Source organism: Carcharodon carcharias, chromosome 27 (genome assembly GCF_017639515.1).
Source record: "Carcharodon carcharias isolate sCarCar2 chromosome 27, sCarCar2.pri, whole genome shotgun sequence".
Taxonomy (NCBI): Eukaryota; Metazoa; Chordata; class Chondrichthyes; order Lamniformes; family Lamnidae; genus Carcharodon; species Carcharodon carcharias.
Window position 1 is genome coordinate 14,956,094 of NC_054493.1, and position 25,291 is coordinate 14,981,384.

Sequence of the window (25,291 nt, forward strand, 5' to 3'; positions counted from 1 at the left end):
GGTGCTGACTTTAACGTGCGCTAATCAACCATGTTCATCTGCAATTAGTTGAATTTTGTTAAATTTTGACACCTCCCACAGAAGGCGATGTGGTATTACATCTGGGCAAGTGGATTCTTGATACAATAATGTCAAAGTCTAACCTGACAGCGACATTTTCACAGTAGCTGCAATTGCAAGGTTTGGCCAGCAGATGGATTTGAAATCTTGATGGATACATTCTATGAAGCAGGTATTGTCGCAATTAATACTGCACTGGAGCCTGTCTCTGTCTTTTTAAATTGAACGCCATCTATTTTTATGTTAGACCAAACACTGTCTCTATTTATATTTCATTGTACCTTTCAATTAGTACTGCACCAGTCAATAACAATATTTATATCAAAGTCTGGAAGATGCCACATCCGACTGATTGGATTTTACCTCTGCAGTCCTGTCACATCCAGTCGTTAATGGTGGTGGGCAATTAAACAAATGGATGGAGAATGGGGCTGCATAAAATTGTGGGTCTGGAGTTTTCTGTGTGGGAAGCGGCGGCGTAGTGGTATTCTCACTGGGCTAGTAATTCGCTTGGGATCTGTGCTTGAATCCCACCACGGCTGATGATGAAATTTGATTTCACAAATCTAATGATGACCAAGAAACCATCTGGGTCACACTAATTCCATCTGGTCTGGACTGAATGTGACTGCAGACCTACAGCAATGTGGTTGACTCTTAAATAGCCTAATAAGCCACACTGTTCTCAAGGGAAATTAAGGATGGGCAATAAATGCTGGCCTAGCCAGTTCCGCCCACATTCCCATGAACAAATGTCGGCCACATTGGGTAAGGACGGCAGATTTTCTTCTCTAAAGGACATTGGTGAATCAGATGGATGTTTAATCCGAGGTTAATGTGGTTTCCTCTCGCTGTGTGTGCCTGAGCAGCTGACAATGCTGCTTCGCATTGTAGCTTTATCTACACGCGATTCTACACAAACCCCAACAAACAGGAGCTCCCACTAACAGTGCAAAGGCAATTTTTGTACAAGGATGAGACTGATTTTCATCACTGTGAGTCTAAAAGTGCAGTAATAGACGGCAGCTTCAGTCAGCTGCAAACCCGAGATGGCTAAACTGTGAATTTAGTGGAGATCTAGAGCTCTACAGAGAAACGACTTTTCGCAAGTTCTGCCTTTTCTTCATTGCTATTAGTATTCTTTAACAGTACAAACTGGGGCTCTGTGTCTGGGTGTTGTCAGTACCAGTATAACGCATAGCTGCTCCTTGTAGTATCATAGTTACAGTTTATAGTCACCTCTTCTCCTTTTGTCTTAACATCTGATAAGAGTGACTGAGTGACAGAATCTCCATGAGTCCCATCTGAAAAATAAAATAAACCAGAAAAGTTAAGGCCGACAGCTGATTGAAATCTCATTGAAGCCATGACTCGGAAATGAGAGAAAAGATGAAATGTATTCCCTTCATGATTACCTGTCAGAATTGCTGTCCACGCAGCCCAGATGCTGAGTAGTCACATTGTCGCTGTCCGTGCTGTCAAAGGTCTGCCCGATATTTGAAGACACCCTTTCTAATCCCCGCCCTCAATAATCTGTTGTCATGTCTCAGGATGTTCTCACCTCACTTCCGGGGTTCTCTGTGGTGCGGCGAGACTGGCAGGTTTTGAGAGAGCAGACAGTAACTTGAAGCGCCATGACCTGGATTACACTCACTATCCTTACAGAGGGAATGTATCCGGACTTACAGAGCAGGATTGGGGAAGAAATCCTTGTTGGACTGCTGGTGTAGAACTGGACGTTATCAAGATTGAGAAGGAACAGATTTAATGTTCCGAGGCTTCCTGAGGATGCAGAGTTATACTGGAGAGGATGCTATCAAGAAGCTGCAAATGATATGGGCTGTTAATAGTCTTTGCAAGAAAGAGGAACATATTTCATAGAAAAGGTTTATCTCCTCGCCAAGAAGAATAGGGAAAATAAATGACTGCTTCTTTTTTTGAAATGGTGGAATATATTACATGTTGGTGTTACATGTTTAACTCAATTTTTCAGGACCCCCTCTCGCTCTCCTTCCTCAAGAGTTCGCTTCGCACCCCCCCCCCCCCCCCACCACCCCCCCCCCCCCCCCCCCCCCCCACACACACACACACACATACACGCACACATATCTTTTGCAATCTGCCCTCTGCTGGACACTGTCATAATCACACACCCACATACACACACACACACACACGCACACGCACACGCGCGCACACACACACACACACACACACACACACACACACACACACACATAAACACATGCCTCTGCCAATCTACCCTCTGCTGGTCACAGTCATAATTACACTCGCGCGCACAAACACACACCCACACACACACCTTTATCGATCTACCCTCTGCTGGACACTGCCGGAACCACATACACATACAAACACACATACACATACAAACACACATACCTTTAGCTATCTACCCTCTGCTGGACACTGTCATAATCGCACACACATGGAGCTGTGAGTCGTGGTGGTAGCGGCTCCAATGTCATTCCATCGCATGGTTGGCCAGGAATCTCTCCAACGCTTACAACCTGCCATTCGAATGTATTAGAAGAAATTGCAAGTCAGTACCTGCTTGGCCACGTTATGAATCTTCTTTGGCCATAAAGCCCAGGAGGGCTCACAGACAGGGACACCCATTGCGCCACAAGATCTCCCGTCCCTTTATCAAACAAGGTAAAGGTGAAGCTGAATTGAGGCGCTCAAAGTTATGTGGCTTTGCTACAGTAGATCAGATGTAACTGTTCCCACTAACAGAACATTGGATAACACAAGCGCCCTGATGTAAGAATTAGAAACATCTACTGATAGATTATATTCATTCATTACACTGCTATTTATTAAATTCTGGAAGGTGGTGTCTAAAGAGGCGACGGACGCAAGGATAACTTTCAGAAAGAAAGTGAATGTACTTTGGAAAGGGGGCGGGCGATGTAGACAGTGCAGGAGCTGAAAGATGAATCGGATAACTCTTTCAAAGAGGCACCGACGCCAGATGTCAAATAGTCTCACTCCTTGCTCTATGATCTTATAATTCGAGTATCTTCATTTTCCTTCCGCTCTATTTGTTCTCAGTCACTTGAACAGTGAGCAGGTGCAGGATGGTCACCGGCTTCTGGACATTCAAACGTCGTTATTTCCACTCCATCAGTTCCGAGAGCACCTGGGAGTCGCTGTACACTTCACTGAATATCGGGTCTGCGGTATCTCCGCCCACAGCTTCCGTTTGGTGTTCTCTCTCTGACCCGATTGCGTTACTGGAGAGATTGCTGCCGCTGGCCAATTCCTGCTATTCTTTGGATCAGCAGTGCAGTGGGACGGGAATCTGTATTTCTGCTCCGACAGAGGATTCCTCGCACTGCAGATTTACAGACTCAGGAAGTATCATGGGGAACTGTCTCACTCCGCTCCTCGTCATTATATCTCTTCTCAGTAAGTATTTTCTTCCCAGTAAATTTCAATTCTCCTCCCGTCAGCTGTAATCCAGATGTTACTGTTGGTAAAATAATAGTGATGGTGATAATGATGATTATGTTGATTAATAAGAGGCTGGTTCTGATTGTCTGTTACTTCTATTATTTCTGTTAGAATGGAGCTGCCAAGACACCGTTGAAGAACCGGTTCCTGAAATAACTGTTGAGGAAGAAAGTAATGTCACATTAACCTGCAGCTTGAAAACAAGCGATCTCAGCCCCACTGTGTACTGGCACAGTTAGCTCTCCGGGAAACTTCCTATGTACATGTTTCGTCTTATTGGTAAGGATGTGCACAGGAACACCGACATCAATGATCGACTTTCTTCTACGTTTGCTAAAAATAACAAGATTACCGGGCTAACGACCAACAACAAACTGGTCCCCGACAACAAGGTGTATTTCTGTGCCATGCAGCCCCCACTGCTGCAGAGATAAAGCGGATCCCGTACAAAAACCCTCACTGGTAATTCCCTCCAGTGCTCATCAGGGGGCGCGCACACACCGGTAGTTCAGTTTCCACAATGAGAGTGAATGTTGCAACAAAACACAGCACTCAATAACAACAATTGACGTCCACTTGAGCAGTTACATTAGTCTGTGAGTGCGCCTTGCATTAATAATAGCTATGAGATTGACAAAACGAACATTGATGCCTTAACTCCACCCCCCACCCCCCCACCTCCCACCACTTTCTTTTGGTTTTCGACTTCTTTCCGTTCCTATTTGTTCCTTACCAATCGGATCTTCAGCCTCTCCTGAAAATTGTGCACATTTACTTTTTCTCCCTTTTAATATGTGATTAAAGATTTTTCTGCTATATCGTACATTATTTCAGCTGAGCTTCAACCTGGCTGCTCATGTATTCATCCCTGATTTCAACCCATATCACTGATGAATATTTCGCTTACTACTGAATAATATATTAACTCTTACCCTCCTGTTGCGAGCCTGCTGGCCCGCAGTATGGAATGAAGAATAAGCTGCTGTTCTTGCAGAGAAGAAAAGTTATATCATTTTCGAAGTGTGATTATCAATGAGTTCAGTTTCTTGCAGATAAATCCTACGTGTGACGACATTGAACCTGTAGATTCATTTGGTGATTGATCTGTTGGTCGGATCAAAATCTGCAGTTTGCCTTCTCGGCCGCTGTTGGAAGCAGTTGAGTGACAGTTTGATCCGATGCTAATGCGATTCGCTCTCGGTTTGTGCTTGAGCGGCTGACACCGCCGCTGAATATTGTGGCTGCACCTACCTGGGATTCTGTACAAAACTCCTTAGATAGGAGCTGCCAGACACAGCCCAAAGTACGGGGGTGCGACTGTTTTCCATCATAAACTCCGGCTGAGTTGAGTCCTGCTCCTGACCAACTTTCCCGAGTCCACTTTCTCCGCTCAGAGAGAGAGAAGCCTGACTGTCTGAACGGTGCTATTGCTGTTTTTACCTCACCGATTGCTTGAAAACATGTGTAAGACTGCCCCTGAAAATACAGCCAGATCCGGACCAGCCAGTACCAGAATAAAGCATAGTTCAGCCCATATAATATCATAGACGATATTTAAGCAGCCACTTCCCTTCCGTCTAAGCATTTGAGGACAGTAGCTGAATGAAAACATCTCCATGACTCAGATATGAAATGCATGCGCAAACAGGAAATTACTTGACTGGAGGGTGTATAAAATTCGGATTGAAATCTTGATTCGGAAATGAGGCGAAATATGTTTGCTCCATAATTACCTGTCCGAAATGCCTCACCCCTCCCACTCCAGCCTATTTCAAGCCAAATGCTGGGTGGCTGCATTGTCGCTGTCCGCTGTGTAAATGGAAATTGAGATTAGAAGAAACTCGTTGTAATCTGCATCCTCAAGTATCTTCTGATGTGCCTCAGGATCCTCTCATCTCATTCCCTTGTGCCCCCAGTGATGCTTCAAGACCTGTAGGTGGGAACCGGCCGTCAGGGAATGGAAACAACCAGAGCTGGGCTATAGTCAGTGTCCTAACAAGAGGAATGGTTACGTAGTTAGGGACAGGGTTGGGACTGGATTCCCTGGTCTCGTTATTACAAGGCAGAAGCGCTGGTTTGTTAATGGTGTCAGAAAACATTTAACAGCCACTCGAAAGGAGAGTGAACATTGTGGGAACTCTGTGCTGGGGGCTTTTTTAAAAGAGTGAAAACATAACCTGGTGAAATGTCTTCATTTTCTATAAACTGTTTCTGAACCAGCAAAATACTCTGATCAAATAGACACCACGTACAGGCTTTGACAAAAGGGGCCTTGAAGGAGAGAGTGGAGATGGGGAAAGGACTGCATAAGAGTTCAGGCAAGCAAGGAAAGGTCATTGTAAGGCTAAATATGAGTTAACGTAATACAACTTTATTTGTGGAATTCATTTTCGTATAGTTTCAAGCCAAAGCCAACTAATATAATCCCTCAGTTGCTGCTCAGCCGTTCTTCTTCAGATATGTTTTGATATTTTACTAAAGACTCTGTGAACCTCAGAGGCTGAATTATTGCTTCCGTTTATCGATGTGAGAGCGCCCTCTGCTGTGCACTAACTGGAACTCCCGGTGAGGGTTTTTGCACGGCATCCGCTATATATTTGCAGCAGTGTGGGCTCCATGGCACAGAAATCCACGGCGCTATCGGAGAGAGGGGCCCAGGCGATATTTAAAATAACCGTTTTGTTTTCTTTGTGCAAAACAACTGAGAACCTGTCTGGGAAACCTGGAGACTTATCTGCTTTCCCCGAGCTATATATCCACATTAAATATCTCGGAGCTTACGCAGTGTACTGGATGTACCAGAGCAGGGTTGGAGCAGCAGCTTTCGAGTGATTACAGTCCAGTTTTATATTCTGTTCTTCCAGAACTTTTAAAGCAGGGGGATCCTGGGAAACTGAATCTTTATTATTTGTTCCTGTAACAAAGCACAGAATGTATGAAGTATCTGTGAGTGAATACAACACAAGGAACAGGCGCTGACCATTTAAGTATTGACTCACGGGGCAGGAAGGCCATTATTAGCAGTAAGGAACATGGGGAGTACATGGTGACAGGATTAGAGTTCGGAAGAAGTAGGATAATATTTGAGATATGTTGACACTTCTGCTCTGATTTTAAAGAGGATTTTCAGATCAGGCTTCACTTATTAAGAAACCTAGGTACGCTTCCTAGCGAGAGGATTGGCTGGTCTCTCAGAACTGATGACAGATGGGCACCAGTCAGTGTTCTGGACCGATTTTTTCTTCGGACTTTCTATTTCTCCCTGTCTTTCTCGGTTTCTCCGGATCTCGCTTGGTCTCACGATCTCTCTGTGTCGCTTTGTCTTTCGGTCTCTGTGGCTCAATCTCCCCTTTCTCTGTTTCTGACCTTTTCACACAAATACTTTCTCTGCTCCTTTCTTTCTCCCGTTTTCCCGAAAGCTCAGAGTGCAGAACAATCCGATTCATCCCAGTCTCTCATTTCAATGAGTTCAGAAAAGTGCTCACTTAATAGGAGCAGCTACAATAGATAAACTATTTAACCGCAGCTCAGAGGCAGCATTAAAATGGAAACAGTTGCATTTAAATCACAAAGACGGCAGGCGCCCTATTTGCATCCTTTCTCTGTGTTGATATTTGAGACTTGGTATCTCACTGGAATCACGGTTGCTTCAAGTTGTTTAAAACAGGCTTCTTTTAACCGATAATGGCTGAGATATTGAAATAAACAAGGGAATCACCAGGATTTAAAGTGAAGTTTGAATTAGCACGAGTGTATAATTTCACCTGCACTAAAATACATTACAATGATAATAAGCAGAACGCAACAATGCGATATAATCATGCAACAGTTCCTTGCTCCATTAATTGGAGCTCCCTGGTCGTCTCTGAGCGTTTACTGCAGCGGGTACGTGCAAGATAACATTGCATTTCTGAGACTGGCCAAGTGATCCAGTAGGCCAGCTGGATCTCGGAAATCATCATTTCCCTATCACGTGCTATGTTATTGTAGTTTTCTTTCCCTTCCTGGAATTCCTGCTTCCCGTTAGAACATTGTCCTTCTCACTGTATCCTTATGTTTCGCTAACTATCTATCTCAGTTTCTTTCGGTTTGTCTCTGATCGTTGCTCAGTCCGTATTGTCTCTATATTTCTACATCTGTTCCCTTCAATGTGTCTTCCTCTATTTCCCTCCCTGTCTCCCTCTCTCCCGCATTTCTCTCACTGTCCCTCCCACACTGATTTCGCCCTGATTTCTATCATTCCCTTTCCTCCTGTTTATCTCCCTGTATCTCTATCTGTTTTACCCTCTCTGTCTCTGCCTCTATTTCCATCACAGTCCCTCCCTCCGATTCACTCCCTGTTTTTAAAATTTTTTTCTCTTCATTTATCAGTTTGTATGTCTGCATGTTGCTGCATCTGTTCCCTTCACTGTACCTTCATCTTTTTTTATTCATTGATGAGATGTGGGTGCTGGCTGGGCCAGAATTTATTGTCCATCCCTAAGTGCTCTTGTTCAGAAGTCATTTAAGAGTCCACCACATTTCTGCAGGCCTGGGGTTGCATATAGGCCAGACCAGGTAAAGACAGCAGATTTCCTTCCCTAAAGGATATAGTGAACCAGATGAGTTTTTATGATAATCGGCAATGGTTTCATGGTCACCATTAAATTCAAGATTTTTTAATTGAATTCAAATTCCACCATCTGACATGGCTGGATTCTAACCCGGATCCCCAGAGCATTACTTGGGGTAAACCTTGGGCTTCTGGATTACTTGTCCAGCGGCAATTCCATTACTCCATCGCCTCCCCCTAAATTCTCCCTGTCTTTCTCTCTCATTTCTCTTAATGTCTCTCCCCCTGTCATTTCTCTTTGCTTATCTCCATCTCTCTCCTTAATTTATATCGTTGTCTTTCCTCCCGTTTTTCTCTCTATATCTCCAACTGCAACTATCTCACTGCCTCTCACTCAGTCTTTCTCCCTATACCTCCATTTGTATTTCTGCCATTGTCTTGCCCTCATTTTATTTCTCCTGGTCTCTCAATGTGCATCTCCCTCTGCCGGTCACTTACAGGCAGTTTGAAGAACAAGTATTTAGCTGCCCAGGCGGGGCTCTATTCCATCGTAATTATTTGATTCATTGAAAATATCCAAATGTTGCTTTTACATTCCATTCCCTGGGGAGTCTTCCCAATTAGATGTTTGTTACTGTTGTAGAAGAGGAGATTAGTCAATAAGACACAACAACAACACAAGCCATGTACATTCCTGGCCACAACAACAGGCCTCAAAAACTCTCCATTTTATATCAAGACATTCGTTTCCAAAACCAAATGCGTGCTCTAAACATTTTCTGGGCTCCAATTAATTTCATCAGAAATCGCAGCTTCAAACCAATTGATGTGCTCAGTCCCCATCGGACACAATAGATGCCCATCCTTGTATAAAAGTAAAATACTATGGATGCTGGAGATCTAAAATAAAAAAACAGAAAATTCTGGAAAGACATAGCAGTTCTGGCAGCACCTATGAAGAGAGAAACGGAGTTAGCATTTCGAGTCCAATGTGACTATTCTTTAGAACTCCGAGTTGGCCCATCAGCACTTCCTGAGCTATAGGAGACAGTAGTATCTTTTATTGAAAAGGAAAAATGAGAAACCTGGCTCCATCGGGAATGTCAGTGGAAAAAAATACATCAGCGTCGGTTTGCTCCCTTACTTTCGTTGACAATATGAAAATTATTTACCATAAAAATATATTTGATTGTAAATCCCAATTAAATCAATTCTCCAGTAATATTCCTGATCCAGTGAGTGCAGAAACCAGGAAAACTCAATGAATGGAATTACAGCTTCTGGTTTTGATTTTAGGTGAGGACTTTGCGGAGAATAGTGTTCACCATTAGAACATTTTTCTTCTCCTTTTTATCAACAGTTACCGGTGGAGAGACTGTGATCCACCAATCACAGCGGATCTCTACACAAGAGGGACAATCGAATGAAATGCAGTAAAAAGTAATCACCAGAGGCTCTGAGAGTATTCGCTGGCATAGGATACGACAGAACTGCTCTCGAAATTTATCATCTTGACTGTTACCAGAAACATTACAGGGAGACTCTTCAACCTATTCATTTACCCAACAAGAAGTTATAATATTCCTGGTAGGGGCAGCACCGTTGCAAGTGTGGTGTAGGCAGGTTCAATCGGGGCATTCAAGAGGGCATTAGATGATTATTTGAATGGAAACAATGTGTAAGGGGATGGGGAAAAGGCAGGGCAATGGCACCCCTCTGCCCTGCTGACCCAATGAATGGCAATGAGGAAATAGCAGCAGCAATCTCTCCAGTATCACAGATATCAGAGTGGGTCTGGGAATCTGTATTACTGCTGCGACAGAGGAGCTTACTGCAGAGTTACAGACAAAGGCAGCCAAATGCGGAACCATCTCTTATTATTCCTGATAACTCTAACACTTCACAGCAGGTATGCCCTTCCGAGTAAAACACCCATTCTCCTGCTGATGGCACTAATCAAGTTATTGTCCTTTGTGAAATGATGGTGATGTCGATAGTGGAGGGTCAAACACGTTTTGCTTTCCCTCTCATTTCCAACATGGTTCAAATGTGAATGTTAAACGCCCGCCTGTTTGATCTTTCCTGTTGTTCTGAGTCATGGAGATTCTGTCACTCAGCCACTGTCCTCAGGAGGGTCATAGTAATAGCAGCAAACAGAAAGTTCTGGGAGGGCCTTTAATAGGTGGTGTTATCCTATGTAGTGTCCGTCTGCGAGAAATTGTCGTGCTGTCCGCACTTGATGTTTCAGTGACTTCCCCCACTTCTTTCTGTGAAATAAACTATCCCAAGGGTTCCAGCCCACATGCCCCACTGCTGACGGACATGTCATTGTTTCAATCAACGTCCTATCCGAGTGCCTGACTGCAATTGCACTTAGATCAGTATCATATTGCTTATGTATTGAAAACATATCCCGCAAGTTTACTGTAAATTGAATTGTTGAGTCGAAACGGGGGACAGGAGTTCAAAGCATAAAAGGTATAATAAGACAAATCAAGAAACACTTCTTACTCACAGAAGGTGCCGAATTTGTGAAATAAATTCCCAGCTGGAATGGAAGACCTCCTGCAGAGTTCAAGGAAATATTTGGGCCACCGTGGGGGAAGGTTAGAACATCTGCGAATGATTGACGTTAAATTGGTCTCCATCATACCGAATGATCAAATGAACTGGTGCACGGCAGGAACTGCATAGTGTCTGAAGTAAAAATACAAAACTCTGGAGAAGTTCAGCAGGTTTGCAGCTTTGGAGAGACAGAAACAGATTTTAGTCGATGATATTCATCAGGACTGGAAAAAACTGTGGATGTAACAGGTTGTAATTAATTACGGAGGCAGGTTTGGCTGGAATACATAAAGAAGAAAATCGTAGGTCAGTGATACGGTGGCTGGCAGGGTAGGTAAAAGTTTACAGGAGGGGTGGCCCAAAGGAAAAGTGTAATGGGGCAAGTAAAGAAACGAAATGTAGCTCTGGCGGAGGTGTACTTACGGAAAGCAGATTCATCCCTTCGAGTTTCCATCCAAAATGCAAAGAGAAAACATAGAAAGAAGAAAAAAATGCTGTAGAAATATTGTTAAAAGCAATCTTGAATCTGGAAGGCTAACAAGTGCTGGAAAGCTGCACCTTATAGTTCCAGTCACTGCCACCAGAGGGCAGTAGCAGATTGTTATGTCGAAGGGTCATGAGGACTCGAAACGTCAACTCTTTTCTTCTCCGCCGATGCTGCCAGACCTGCTGAGTTTTTCCAGGTAATTCTGTTTTTGTTTTTGTTATGATCCGTGTCGGGGCGAATTCCACACTGAGAACAATGTTCGGTAACTTTATTGAAGAAAATGTCATTAAAGGAACACACGTAGAAACAAAAAATATTTTAATATTCATAGGATGTTTTATATTGTTTAACGTAATTCATTATAATGAGATGTCAATGTTGCTATTACATTTGGCATGTTGTTAATATTTGAAAAAAAAGTTCGCACTGCTTCCAAGTGGGCAAGCAGACGAGTTCAATATATGAAAGGAGACTTTAGGGCAAATCTTCCTGTTGTCACACTGAGAGTGATCGCAATGTGGAATAAGGCTTCAGCTAGAATGTGGAAGGACTTCTTTTCATTCAATCAGTTGCATTGTTCTATTGAATACATTTTATTAGGTTATATGTTTTATTTTCTCTGGTTTCTCTGTTTTTACTTCTAATTAACCCCTTCTGTTCAGTTTGTCATTGTTCGCTTCCCTCCAGCTCCCCAATTCACTTTGCGATCGGTGGATTGTCCATTCTCGAGACCCCGGTCTCAGGCTCTGTAAGCTGTTGTCGCTCAGGTTTAATGGAGTTTCTGTTTCAGCACTCTCTTCCTCGGAGATTATCTGAACATAGATCACTGATTATAATGACAGAAATAGTTGATTAGAAACAGGAAGGAGAGTTTAACTGGCAGATTGATCAGTGGTGTCGCTCCAATTGGATTCTAAAGTTTGTTCTCTCGGCTGCTCCTGGAAACTGTTGATAACAGCGTTATTCTGGGTTTATTTGGTTTCCTCTCGCATCTTGTTTGAGATGCTTCATTGGTGCGATTGCGCACACCCGCCAACAGGTGGGAGCTCAGACACACAGTCCAAAGCAGTTTTTTTGTGCAGGTGTGGAAGTGCTTTCCACAACTCTGTGTCCAAGGGAGCGCAGTCATGCACCGCAGGCATCATTACTGAAGGGTAAATCTGGACAAAACAAGTTTTATTTTACCTCTAATTTCCCAAGTATGGATTGAATCTGAATTTTAAACATGCCTGAGGTGATATTCTTTTCCTGTTGGGTCCTGTCTATCAAATATGATTCATGGGGATTATATTGGTCAGTTGCTCTCCTCTGCTGTATCTATGATGCTACATGGAACAGACATAATTTATACTGTTACCAGCAACACCCAGGCACGCAGCCTGAGTTTCTGCAGATTTTGCCAAAGTCCATTTTTCTCCAGATCTCCAGACCTCGACTAAATTCATCAGTTGAAATATTTCAAGGCTTCAGCTGCCTGACGCAGCCCAGATGCTGAGTCACCACATTGTCACTGTCTGCTCTGTAAACGGGGAGTTAGATATTGAAGGCTGCCTTTTCCATCTTCGCTCTCAATAACCTGTTGCAGTGTCTCAGGATGCTCTCACCTCACTTTCCTCTATCTTCAGTGGTACCCTGAGTCCGGTAAGTGGTGATCTGCTTATCAGTAAGTGAAAACACATCGAATTGGGCTACAGTCAGTGTTCTCATAGGCGTAATGGTTTCATTGTTAGAAACTTTGGGGCCGTGTACGTCAGGGTGGGGTAGGGGTGCGGGGTGGTGGGAGGGGACAGACTTCAGTGATTGGTTACTGTGATTGGAAACATGAGATTATTAATGATTTTGGCTTTTTCTGGTGTTAATTCTTTCTCTTACATTCTAGCAGCTTTCCCAACAGGATGCTGCTAACTGTGACTCCAGTGATCTTTTCCTGATCAGTGAACCGGTGGTCGAAGTATGATTCTGTAAATCTTCGGAGTTATTTATGGGCTCTTCATATTAGAACAATGATTTATGTTGTTACTGAACAAGCAATTTGACAGACCGAAAGAATAAGCTCTCGCTTTAATTTAATTTTCACCAAATCTCCACAATGAAGCCATCTTTTTGGCAACTACCATTATAGATTTTTAACTGACATATTCAGGATATTTTACCCAAGTTGAGAAATTGCCTTCTTCCCAAAAACAACATGTGCTGGTGTGGCTTTTCAAAAGCAGATTCAAACAAACTGTTTCACAGGACCTATATCCTCCTGGCCGAAAACTGAGTTACTTTCTTCAATTCAAAGTCTTTCACAGCCAAAAGAAAGAAGCTGTGCTTCAGTGAGACATCCCCCCCGCCCCCACCCCAACCCCTCTCACCCCCCCCCCCCGCCCCCCCCCCCCCCTCCCGCCGGCCTCGCCCCCGCCCCACCGCCCCGCCTCCCCGCTGCCCCCGGCGCCCCCGCCCCACCTCTCTCGGCACAGCGGGTCCTCATCAGTTCCTGCATCAGAGAAGAGTCCGGTTTCAATCAGCCACCTGTGGCCATTCACGCTGTTAGCATGAACCATCACTATCTGTGGCCCGGGAAGCAGTCTCTTGTGCAGTTTTGCTTTGTCCCTTATACCTGTGCCACAGGCCAGGAGAATGTGTGAGGATTCTGTCTTATCCTCACCGGCCACGCACACACGCACACACACACACGCCCGCGCACACACACACACACGCACACACACGCACGCGCACACACACACACACACGCACACACGCACACAGACAATGTCATGGGCATATCTCAGATTGCTCGTCTTCAGAAGTCAATCCTTAGTTTAAACCTCATTCCCAAAAGGGTTCCAGTCTAATCGTGTTTTGAAAAATTTGTTCATTTAGCAAATTTTTCAACCCTTCCCCTCACCCATTTTTCTTTTATGTTTGCTCTTCAGTTGTCCCTTTCTGTGTTTCGAATTCTCTTTATTTCACACTTTTTGAACTCTGTGCATTCATTATTTTTCTATTTTATGCCCATTTCCTATTGCTTTCCATTATTATTACCGGATACTCCAAAACACAGCAGAACAGCTCCCCCACTGGGTGTAGGTTTCTGTACGGACTCTCCGCCTGTTTGTTACACTGTGGTATCACAGCGCAGAGATAGGTGGTGCTCTCCGTCACTCAGGCAGCCCTCACTGTCATGTTACTGAATTTAGTGCCTCCCCAGATTGCAGCAGTGATCCTTCCTTGTTGTTCAGTCCCACTTGTAGCCATTACCAGATGCTGGAGGGGCTGATTCGGGCAATGGCTGTCCCAGTGCAGGGTGGTGAACGCAGCTGTAGCCGAGCAGCTCATGGATACGATTCCCAATTCACTGAGAACCAGCCGCCCAGGGAGCTGCACCACGTCATCTTCACTTGTCCGTTCAGGGAAGTGTGTAAACCAGCACGATAACTCGGTAAATCCGTAACATTATTTGACCAGATCAAATGCTGGTAGAAAGAATTCCCCACAGAAGCCGGGTTAGAACCAGGACAGGGGTATTAGATTCAAGAGGATTAACAAACAGCCGAACAACCGCTTCAGGTCCAACTGAGAGGTATTTTCGAGTAGAAAAACCAAAGAACCTGTTCTCAGAGTATACCTGTTCCTGGCCACTATCCTGCCACATCCTCCCCCTCCCTCCCAGTAGGTGCTTCTCACTAACGGCAGTTTATATTGCCTCTGAGCTCACACGCGGTACCTTACACTCAGTCTTTCTGCAGGATACCAGCTCACACTCTCTGAGCTCACACCGGGCCGCCCACACTCAGTGTTTCTCACTGAGACTAGCTCACACTCTCTGAGCTCACGCTGAGCCAGCCGCACTCAGTGTTTGTCAGAGAGGCCAACTATCTTCGCTCAATGATCACCAGTATTTCTCACAGTTTCACATCCCCTCCACGTGGCTCCTACTGCCAATTGCACGGTGCTTTTATTGACGCCAAGTTCCCACACGTTGCAGTTTCCATGACTGTTACAATTAAGAAAAGCTATTCCCTCTTGTTGTGGTTCACTGATCCCGAGACATCTTAATCCCCACCTTCCATTGTGGCATCCAACAATGTCAGTGTTTTTTTTTTCTCCCGCCTTCTAAATGAAACCACATCCCACACTGAGTACCCTCTGTTTGTGTGAAGAGGAATTTGATTATTCAAACCTAATATTTTCTTTTGTACTTTGAGCCCCGGATGGGTGGGATGTTTTGTGCCGATGTTTTCAATTTGTCAACCATAATAACGGCATGGAAAAACGATAATCAAAGCAAGAAATAAGGAAAGGTTTTCATTTATTTAGCAAGTTTCATGATTACTGGACGCCTCAGAGCACTTAACAGCACTGAAGCATTTTTGAAAGCCGGGTCACTGCTGTAATGTAGGAACTTCAACAGCTAATTTCCAATTGGCAAACTCCCACATACAGAAATGTGCTAATGACGAGATGACCTGGAGGATAAACATTGGATAACTCCCTTGCTCTTCTTGGGAATTGTGCCATGAGATATTTAACCATTACTGGAGCAGAGAGACGCTGTCTCGTTTTCATGTCTCACTGAAAGGTGTCACCTCCTTCCACAATGCACCTGAGTGTCAGCATTGAATTTTGCGCTAAGCCCTGGAGTGAGATTGAACCCGGGAACATTGTCATTTCGATGAGAGTGCAGCACCAACTGAACCAGGGCTGACAATGATATAAGAACGTATAAAGAACAGTGACACCATTTTCAAAGCAGCAGCTCCATGACCCCGATCCCAAAATCAAGCTCAAAATGGGGAGATCAAATGCGCTCATGTTAAAGAAAATCAGAGGGTGATTAGACAATGAGCAAGACCCACCACCATCAGCAGTCGATTACAAACTATAATATCCACATTACTTCAGTCGGTGGGAGAGTGGATTTCTGTTCGGCAGCAAAACATAGTGAAAGTGGAATAATAATGAAGAGCAGCGCTAGAGAATTCTTCTGGATAATTCGTGACTCTGTAACACGCCGGGATGCCCTCGGTCAGAGAAGCGATGCAGCTACCGGTCTTACTGGACTGTTCATCCAAACCATGGCAAACAGGGAGCACCGACAAAGCGGGCAAGGCGGGACAGGCAGAGGGAGCGAGCAACGGAAGCTGTTGCTGGACAGAGGCGAGACAGATTGAATACATGTACAGTCTGCAAGGGTTCCTCTCGACAACCTTGGCTTATATCAAAGCGTTCGGATGCTAATTTATTTGAAAGAATCAAGTCCCAGGGGACAGACCCCAGTCCTTGTGCCTTTCAGTAGCGGACTGAGCAAAAGACCAGGCGATAGAATAGTGGTAAGGCTGCTGTTGAGAGTAATCCAGAGGATCAATACCTTGGAGACTTGGGTTCAAAGCGAAACACAGATCACGGGAGTATCACATTGTTATAAAACACCTGGTTCACTAACCTGTTTCAGGAAAGGAAATCCGTCACTTATACCCGGTCCGGCCGTCATGTGACTGCAAATTCACACCATTGAGCTTGCTTCTTTGCTGCGCACGGAAATTTCCTCACGGGCCACTCATTTGAATCAATGCGTTTCTCCTTCGGTTCTGTCCTGATCCAGATTCAGAACTCTTCCAACTATGGGAGCTTGAATGTGCAACTCCAGCACGAGAACTGATAAGATAGGGTTTTAACAACCGACTTCCTTCATTCCTTAAGGCAATCTTTGTACAGAGTTTTAAATGTTTACAGAGACCCGGAGCCCAAGTTTGTCCCTTTAGAGAATCATTGCCGCAAAGTTATTGCGTTCTGCTCACTTCCCGCCACAAGGAGTGAAGGGAATTCCTGGTGTTTTGACAAATGACATGATCCGATGGGAACCGATGGAGGAAGGAGCAGGGGGTCAAAAACAACATCCTTACATCACGAGAACAGGGTATTTCCAACCAAGAGCAGCAAAACTACGTGACTGAAACATGATCCCTGGCAGTTACAGTAACCGACTATTGACATCTTTCAGGCGCTTCGTGTTCTGCTGATGTGAGCTCAGCTTCTTTTTCTTACTGATACTTTAATTGCAAGGATGTATTACGCGGAACAAATGAATATATTCCCCGTCATTCTAGTGCTACTAACTTGTAAGTGTAAGGGGTATATTCAGTAACCTGTAGAGAGTGCCTATTTATATTCATGTAGCTTCAACGTTTCGCTGTCTGAATGTTTTTACAGGTCGATGTTGCTCGGAACAAGTTTCCCAGTTTCCCGCTGCGAAAACAGTCCAGAGCGCGGATTCGGTGCTGATAACCTCCACCTACGACATGTCCAGATTTAACTGAATGTGCTGGTACAAACAGAAATCCAGTCAGGGGCTGGAGTGGATAATCAGCAGATTCTCGGCTGACAAAGGGATGAAGGACCGATTCGATTTGGAACTTTCCACTGAGGACAAACGGGGCCAATTGGTTATTGAGAAGACGGAGAGCGCGGATACTGCGGTGTATTACTGTGTCATAGAGTCCCACACTTGCTCCAAAATCTTGACATTACTTCTACATTGTTGCACCCAGGATTTGGCCAGAGAGCTCCAGCGATGATTTCTACAGGTTTAACATTGCACTCCGACATAAACATCAGCACCAACAAAGGCTACGTCTAAACTGCTCCAATTTAGGCTTCCGGGGAACATTTGTGTCTTGAATGTGCATTTCCATAAAGCATGAATCCTCTCAATGGCCGCATCCGAACAGGCATTGAACCGAATTCGCCAGCGGAGAGGGCCAAGTTCAAGCATGGGCATCACTAAGTCGTTTGGTGGAAACGCCAAAGCGAATAGTAATAGTTTCCTCAGTGAGGTCACAATGGGCCTGGCCCCTTGCAGTGTATGGGTGGAACGATGATCTAAACAGTGCCGGTGTTCCCTCTCTCATTTCTAATCTCCGACTCATACCATTCGCATTCGCTGAGAGTGACTCACTCACAATGTTCCTGATAATACTGGTGGCGCTGTTGAACAGTAAATACTGGTCTAAGTTCATAGAGGCAGATCAGTAGATTATTGTGCAGAGGTTGCGACAATATTTGAAACAACTAACAATCAGAAATATCCATATGATGGGCTGCTGGGTAGATAGGTCACTTCACAAACTCACACAGCTACAAACAAATTTTGATTAACACTGTTCAATCGCTTGATATTTCATTCCCCTACCCCACCGGACTATGCGTACATCCAATAGCTCAGGGCACGGCTGCAATAACGGTGTCAGAAGGGGGTTCGGTGCGGTTAGACTGTGAATAAACAGAGTGGAATATGGTGTATAAGCAATGGTGTCGATAGGAAACGGCACAGCCACCAAAATGGATTATTACCAATGTCTTAGCACTGAAGAAAGATGACATTTCAGGACGATATCTGACGAATGTTGACCAGTCGAAAAAGAACGGTTACCACAATATAAGCGAACTGCGTGTGGAGGACGGGGCGATGTATTACTGTGCAGTGAAGCACAACTTCAGATCACAGCTAGAAACCAGTACAAAAACCTCAGCGAGCATTTACAGCTCCAGTAAGCTTTCTTTTGTGCTTTTGTCGGCGGGAACAGTTGATCCCGGGTTCCAGAGAAGCAAAAAAGACAGGTCTATTTACCACAGTTTTATTGCTCTCTTCAGCCTTCTCCAAATTCACAGAGAAGCTGTTTTGGGATTTTTTTTATTTATTCGTGGGATGTTGGGGCCACTAGCTAGGCCAGCATTGGCTGCCCATCTCTAAGTTGCCTTTGTTGAGAGGGTATTTAAGAATTAGCCACATTGTGGACACCTGGAGTCATATGTAGGCCAGACCTGGTAAGGACGGCAGATTTCCTACCCTAAAGGGAATTTGTGAACCAGGTGGGTTTTTACAACAATCGACAATAGTTTCATGGTCATCATTAGACTGCAAATTGAAATTAAATTTCGCCATGTACCGTGGCGGGATTCGAACTCACAGAATTAACCTGGTAATCTCCAGATCACTAGTCCAGCGGCAATGCAACCGTCGCCATCCCGTTCAAACAGGTACATTTATCTCCATGCGCCATTTTAGGGTAAATAGCTGCGTGTTTATCCGGAATATCGATTTGCCAACCAAGGTAATGAAAGCTCTCAGAAGTGGAGTCCCTATAGCTGATAATTATGGGCTTTTCTTACAGAACCATTAACTCAGGTGGGCCCAGGTTGGATTGGCGGATGGGTGGATTGATCTGTTTATTTTACCTATTTCTACAAGCACTTTATTTAATTTCCCTTGTATATATCATTATGTTAATTTCATTCTTGTTTTGACAGCTAATCCTTGCCACTCGGAAGAAAATCAGGTATTGGTTTATCGGGAACGCAATGACAACCATTTCGCTTCAACATAACTCTACTTTTGCTGTAAATGAACTTATATTCTCGTACCGGCAATTGTCCAATCTAGCTGCCGACCATCTCGTCCCCATATTCAGTAATGAAAGAGTTGAGGGAAGAGTTGAAGTACCTGTGGACCGGGAGAAAGACTGTACTACTCTCACCGTTCACTCTGTTCAGTTCTCAGATGCTGCGGTGCAGTACAATGCCGTGAAACACAGGGAGGCAAGGAGGTGAGAAGGCTGTACTGAACTAATTCGACATGGGGACTGGGGAGACAATTAGGACATGGGCTTTAGAAGCGAGAGCGATTCTGCAAAAAAACAGTTGATCATCCGAGTAATTAAATGGAATGAAAATATTTTTATTATTTATAATGATATACAGGTGAACACTCTGTACAAAAAAATACATGACACATGGAAAGGATCTTTCCTCTTGTAGGCGAATCTAGAACTAAGGGTCACTGTTTAAGGATAAAGGGTCTCCCATTTAAAACAGAGATGAGAAGATTTTTTTCTCTCAGAAAATAGTGAGTCTTTGGATCTCTCTTCCTCAAAGAGCAGGAGAAGCAGAGTCTTCGAATGTTTTCAAGGCAGAGGTAAATCGGCTTTTGATAAACAATGGAGTGAAACGTAACAGGGCGAAGGTGGGAGTTTACAGTCAGATCAGCCATGACCTTATTTAATGGCGGAGCAGGCCTGAAGGGCCGAAAGGCCGACTGCAGCTCCTATTTCCCATTATCGTATATACTTGGCGTCCTGAAATTTGGTTGACATCGTTATTTGATGATTAGGGTGCATGCAAGTCTTACATTCTTCCGAAATGAACAACCACAAACTCATGAGCAAGAAAGTAATCTACTTATGCAAATGGACATGTCCTGTCTTCAATGAAGTAGGCATGTCAGAAAGCAGGCAACTAATCTAAGAAGGAATATTAATTAGTACATTTAGCAGGAGCAAAACAATGAAAAGGGAGAAGTTGCAGTACTAATAAAACCAACGCCATAATCACTATAATAAAGTGGCAGAATAATGATGCAGCAATATCATGAAGCAATATTTGAGAACACATTGAAGCCGTTGTTTTACCGACAAGGTTCCACCAGATGGCGCTCCATAACCTTATTTTTGGAGAAAACTTACTAAGCCGTCAGTTCACCGCTCTGACAGCTGACAGCTGGTGATTACAGGAAATATTCTGGCACCGTGACACGTTACTGTAAACAATAGTGTATATAGGGCAAGAATGTATAGGTGAATTACACAAGAGATTTAGAGATTAACTCCTATAAATCATTGTATTCCATGGTCCAATGTCACAGCGAAGTCCGAAATAAAAAGATATCACAATGAGAGAGAGACACAGAGAGAGAGAGAGAGATAGAGACGGGGGAGAGACCTAGAGAGGCCAATCCACCTTTTTGTGCCCAAATGTTTTGGTTACTGGTGGACGCAACTTCAAAGTATTTGGAAAGTGCCTTGGGCTCCCAAATCCACGACAAGGGTCAGAGTAACAATCTTTCCTGACAGAGAATTAAACATTCGCACTGTCATCTGTGTAAATAATATTACTAACACCACAACAGCGACTACACTGGAAACATGCTCCATTGGGTAGGAAAGTGCTTACTGAAATCCTGAGTCTGTGAAAGGCGATTACTCTTTCCGAGTGAGAATTGATTCTAGGGGTAATATTTAATGACCCCCGGTTTCCAGGTGGAGCGGTACTTTTTTCCTTCTCTTTATTTCAATCCTTTTTCCTGGATTGTGTTGATGACGTCCTGGGGTTACGTGAATTCTATCTCCAGCCTGTTCACAGATAATGTCCCGTCAACGGTACACCCGTAATCTGTCGGAAACAACAATCCGGGAATTTACTTAGGAGCCCCTGGCTTCCTGTTCAGGGAGGGTTGGTGATCGAGACCCGAGAAGCCACTCAGCCCCATATGTCAGTCATCAGCCAGATCACCATTATGAAATATTTGTACTCATTTACCTGAGGGTGTATATTTTTACCACGTAGTCATTTGCAGAATGATGCACATGCATAAGAATACAAAGGCCATTCTGCAAACACCACTTGTCAGCCGAGACTCAGTTATTCGTCCAATCTCCTCTGAAGAACACGTTTCAGGATTCTGCCCCTCTCTACAGAACTGACCCACAGGATCTATACTGATACTTCAGCTTAGTCCTCAGGGGATGGTGCACCATCAGAGGTGCCAGCTTTCAGTTGAGATATTAAACTGAGAACACCAGCTACTTGGACATGATGGATCACATGAGCACTATTTTGAAGGAGAGAAGGGGAATTGGCCTGGACAATATTTCTCCACCAATCACTGTCACTGAAATGACTGTGGTTGTTGAAGGTTAACTATCTGAGTTCTAGGGCATCACTGCAGAGCTCCTCAGCGTAGGGTCCGAGGCCAAAACATCTTCAATTGTTTCATCAATGACCTTCCTTCCATAATAATGTCAGAAGTGTGGATATTTTGCGGATAATTGCACTATGTTCAGCAGCATTCAAGACTTCTCAGGTACTGAAGCAATCCATGTCCATATGCAACGAGATCTGGACCACACCTAGGCTTGGGCTGACAAGGGGCAAATAACATTCACGCCGCACAAGTACCAGCTAATGACCATCTCCAACAAGAGGGTATCTAACCATAGCCGCTTGATATTCAATGCCATTACTACTATTGAGTCCCCCACTATCAACAATATTGGGGTGGCCATTGACCAGAAACTGAATTGGTCTAGGCAAATAAATACTGGAGCTACAAGAGCAGGGCAGAGGTTAGGAATCCTCTGGCGAGTAGCTCATCTCCTTCCTCCGCCAACCTGTCCACCATCTGCAAGGCACAAGTAAAGAGTTGGATGGAATATTCTCCACTTGCAGCTCCCACAACACCCAAGAAGCTCGACACCATCCAAGACAAAGCAGCCCATTTGATTGGCACCACATCCACAAACATTCACTCCCTCCACCACCGACACAAAGTATCAGCAGTGTGTACCATTTACATGATGCACTGCAGGAATTCACCAAGGCTCCTTAGGCAGTTCCTTTCAAACCCACGGCCACTGCGACCACGAAGGGCAAGGGGAGCAGTTGTGTGGGAACACCACCTACAAATTTCCCTTCAAGCCGCTCACCATCCTCACTTTGAAGTATATCGCAGTCCCTTCACTGTATCTGGGTCAAAACCCTGGGACTGCTTCCCTAACAACACTGTGGGTGTACACACACCACATGGATTGCAGCGGTTCAAGGAGGGGAATCACCATCACCATCTCAAGGGCAATAAGGAATGGGCAATAAATACCCCTGGGCAAGCGGTGCCCATATCCCTTGAACGAATTTAAAAAAAAACAGGCAGTCCATTAATTATTACAGATTGGAAGATCATGCGGGGGTCAAATTGGCTGCTCCGTTTCCTGCATTTCATGATAACAGTGAAGGTGAAACACGTTGGACATCATGAAAGACGTTATAGAAGTATTCTACTTTCATTCGCTAAACTTCCCCCTTTGGATAGTTCAGTAATGTATTTATTAAGCACAAAGGATGATAAAATAAATAATATTAAAATTAAAAATGTGAAATATCACCATTTTCAGGGATCATTTCAGACTCATCACTGATCACAATGATAGCTAAGGCATTGCTATGTTGAGCGACAGTTTTTGTACAGGTTCAGCCCAGTTCGGTGTCTCTGTGGGCCTCAGTGCGCAGTGATACACCGCAGAGTCTCTCAGTTCTGTTTTAGAAACCTTCAGCGGGACGGTGCTATTCACATAATCATAATCCGTTGAAAAACGGTCCCCTGGGAACCGTTCTGTGTTCTCGTTGTATCTATGCCTCTGCTGCAGATACTCCATGGATCCGCTAGGATGCTGACGGTACCAGAATATCTCAGGGTTGCTGCTTGTCGTTGTATAATGACAATACAACTGTACACTGTCTCCTTCGCTCAGTGTGACTGCAGCCAGTGTCTGTGAAACAGATTCTCCTCCACAATGTCCTGTAAGAATCCAGGGTGATATTAAATTACACAATGTCACTTCACAGTGTCTATTCCCCCAGAAACGGCCCATCAACCCCAAAAGTTACATGAGAAATAAATCAGGGCAGCGAAATAGAAATTCTTTTCCCTCAGCTCAGGGATTGTAACTGGAAGGTGCTTGGATCGATTGAGTAGAACTCCCATTCATCAATATTCAGCACCTTCTTTCAGAATCATATCCTCGCCTCGATTTCCTGTCATTTCAGGGGAAAACTACAAACTGTGATTTGAAAGAAAGCACTTGCGACGCTCAGAATCCCTGATAGGCCTCAGTGGAGCTCTGAATCTAAGTCCATTTCTTTGGTCCTCATTCTAGCGGAGAATTTTCTCCGACTTCCCACAGTGGTGAGTATTGAGAAGAAGTTGATCTGGATGAACCTTCTCATTTGGGATCAATTTAGTGCTCCCCTTGTATTCAGCGAAATGCCACATTAAAGGTAATGCGTGGCAAAGTTGTCAAACACTGATCTGTACAACTTGTGAACCTACCAGTTAAAAGAGCTGCAGCTGTGAGGAATAAATACAGAGTAACAGGAGACATGTTTGCAGAGTGCTTGCGGCGGATTTAACCAGAACGGGTTGAAGTTGATAAAAGCAAGCTACTGCGGATGCTGGAAATCTGGAAAAAAAAAAGGTGCTGGAAAAACTCAGCAGGTCTGACAGCATCTGTGGCGAGAAATACAGAGTTTTCGAGTCTGTGTGCCTCTTCTTCAGAGCTAAAGAGAAGTAAAAATGCGATGAAACTTATACTGTTTAAGGGGGTGTGGAGCAGGCGAAGCTGGTAGAAGGTCAGTGATAGACCGAGGCAAAGGAGAGATTGACGTTGATCTTGTTTCATTCAAGAATTGGGACGAGCTTGAGTAACATCCGGGTCTCTGCTGATTGTTCGTTGCTGAGAACGTCATCAGGTGATAGCCAATCAGCCGAAAACCCTTTGTTTTCAATGCAGCCCATCAGCTCACCTGTCATTTGACCTTCATTTTATGCGATCGGCGCCGGGGGAAAGTGAATTTGTTCAACTCGCAACAGACAACTGTACGAAGATTAAACCCAATCTTGGCTCATTCACAGGTGAAACCTGAAAGGCGAAGACAGAAAAGGAAAACAGTTAATTTTGTTCGAGTATCAGAGCAGGAGCCCCAATTAAACGAGAACTACCTGCAGCCGAGACAGGAAGAAATTTTCGTAAGAAATTTTAAAAAATAACAGCGCGGTAAAAGGAATGTTTCCGGTTGTGGAGGAGACTAGAACGAGGGGACAGATTGTGAATAAAAGCTCTAACTTTTAGGGCTGGGACGAGAAGAATTTTCTCTCAGGCCGCCGTTCTTAAATGGAATTCTCTTCTCCAGAAAGCAGTGGAAGCAAGGTCACTTAATTCATTCAAGCCAGCGTTAGACAGGTTTTTGATACAGTCCTGGAGAGCCTACAGCATTCTCTCCAATAACACAGGGCAGGCAAGGCGGGTCAGAGCGGGAGCAGAAAACGGAGACTGTGAGCGGGGCTTCCGCGGGAAATTGTAATGCAAAGTTTCTCTCTATAATCCACATTTGAAGCGGGTTTCATCAGAGATATGGAAGGTCACGGTATTAAGTATCAGGCTGAGAGAAACGTTAGTCAGTGAGTGCAGCTGCTGGTGTGAAGAAACCTGCAATACTACGAATTCGGGGGACGTATTCACATTCACTTTACTATGTGCTGGCCTATATCATTTGTG

The 25,291-nt window shown here is 44.3% G+C and overlaps 1 gene segment (V, D, J or C); it reads right to left on the bottom strand.

Annotated features, from left to right (window-relative positions):
* Positions 1 to 23,167: 23,167 nt before the first annotated feature.
* LOC121270284 lies at positions 23,168 to 24,118 on the bottom strand. The segment is given in 2 exon segments: positions 23,168 to 23,535; positions 24,067 to 24,118. Coding segments are annotated over 2 exon segments (420 nt in total).
* Between the last annotated feature and the right edge of the window lie 1,173 nt (positions 24,119 to 25,291).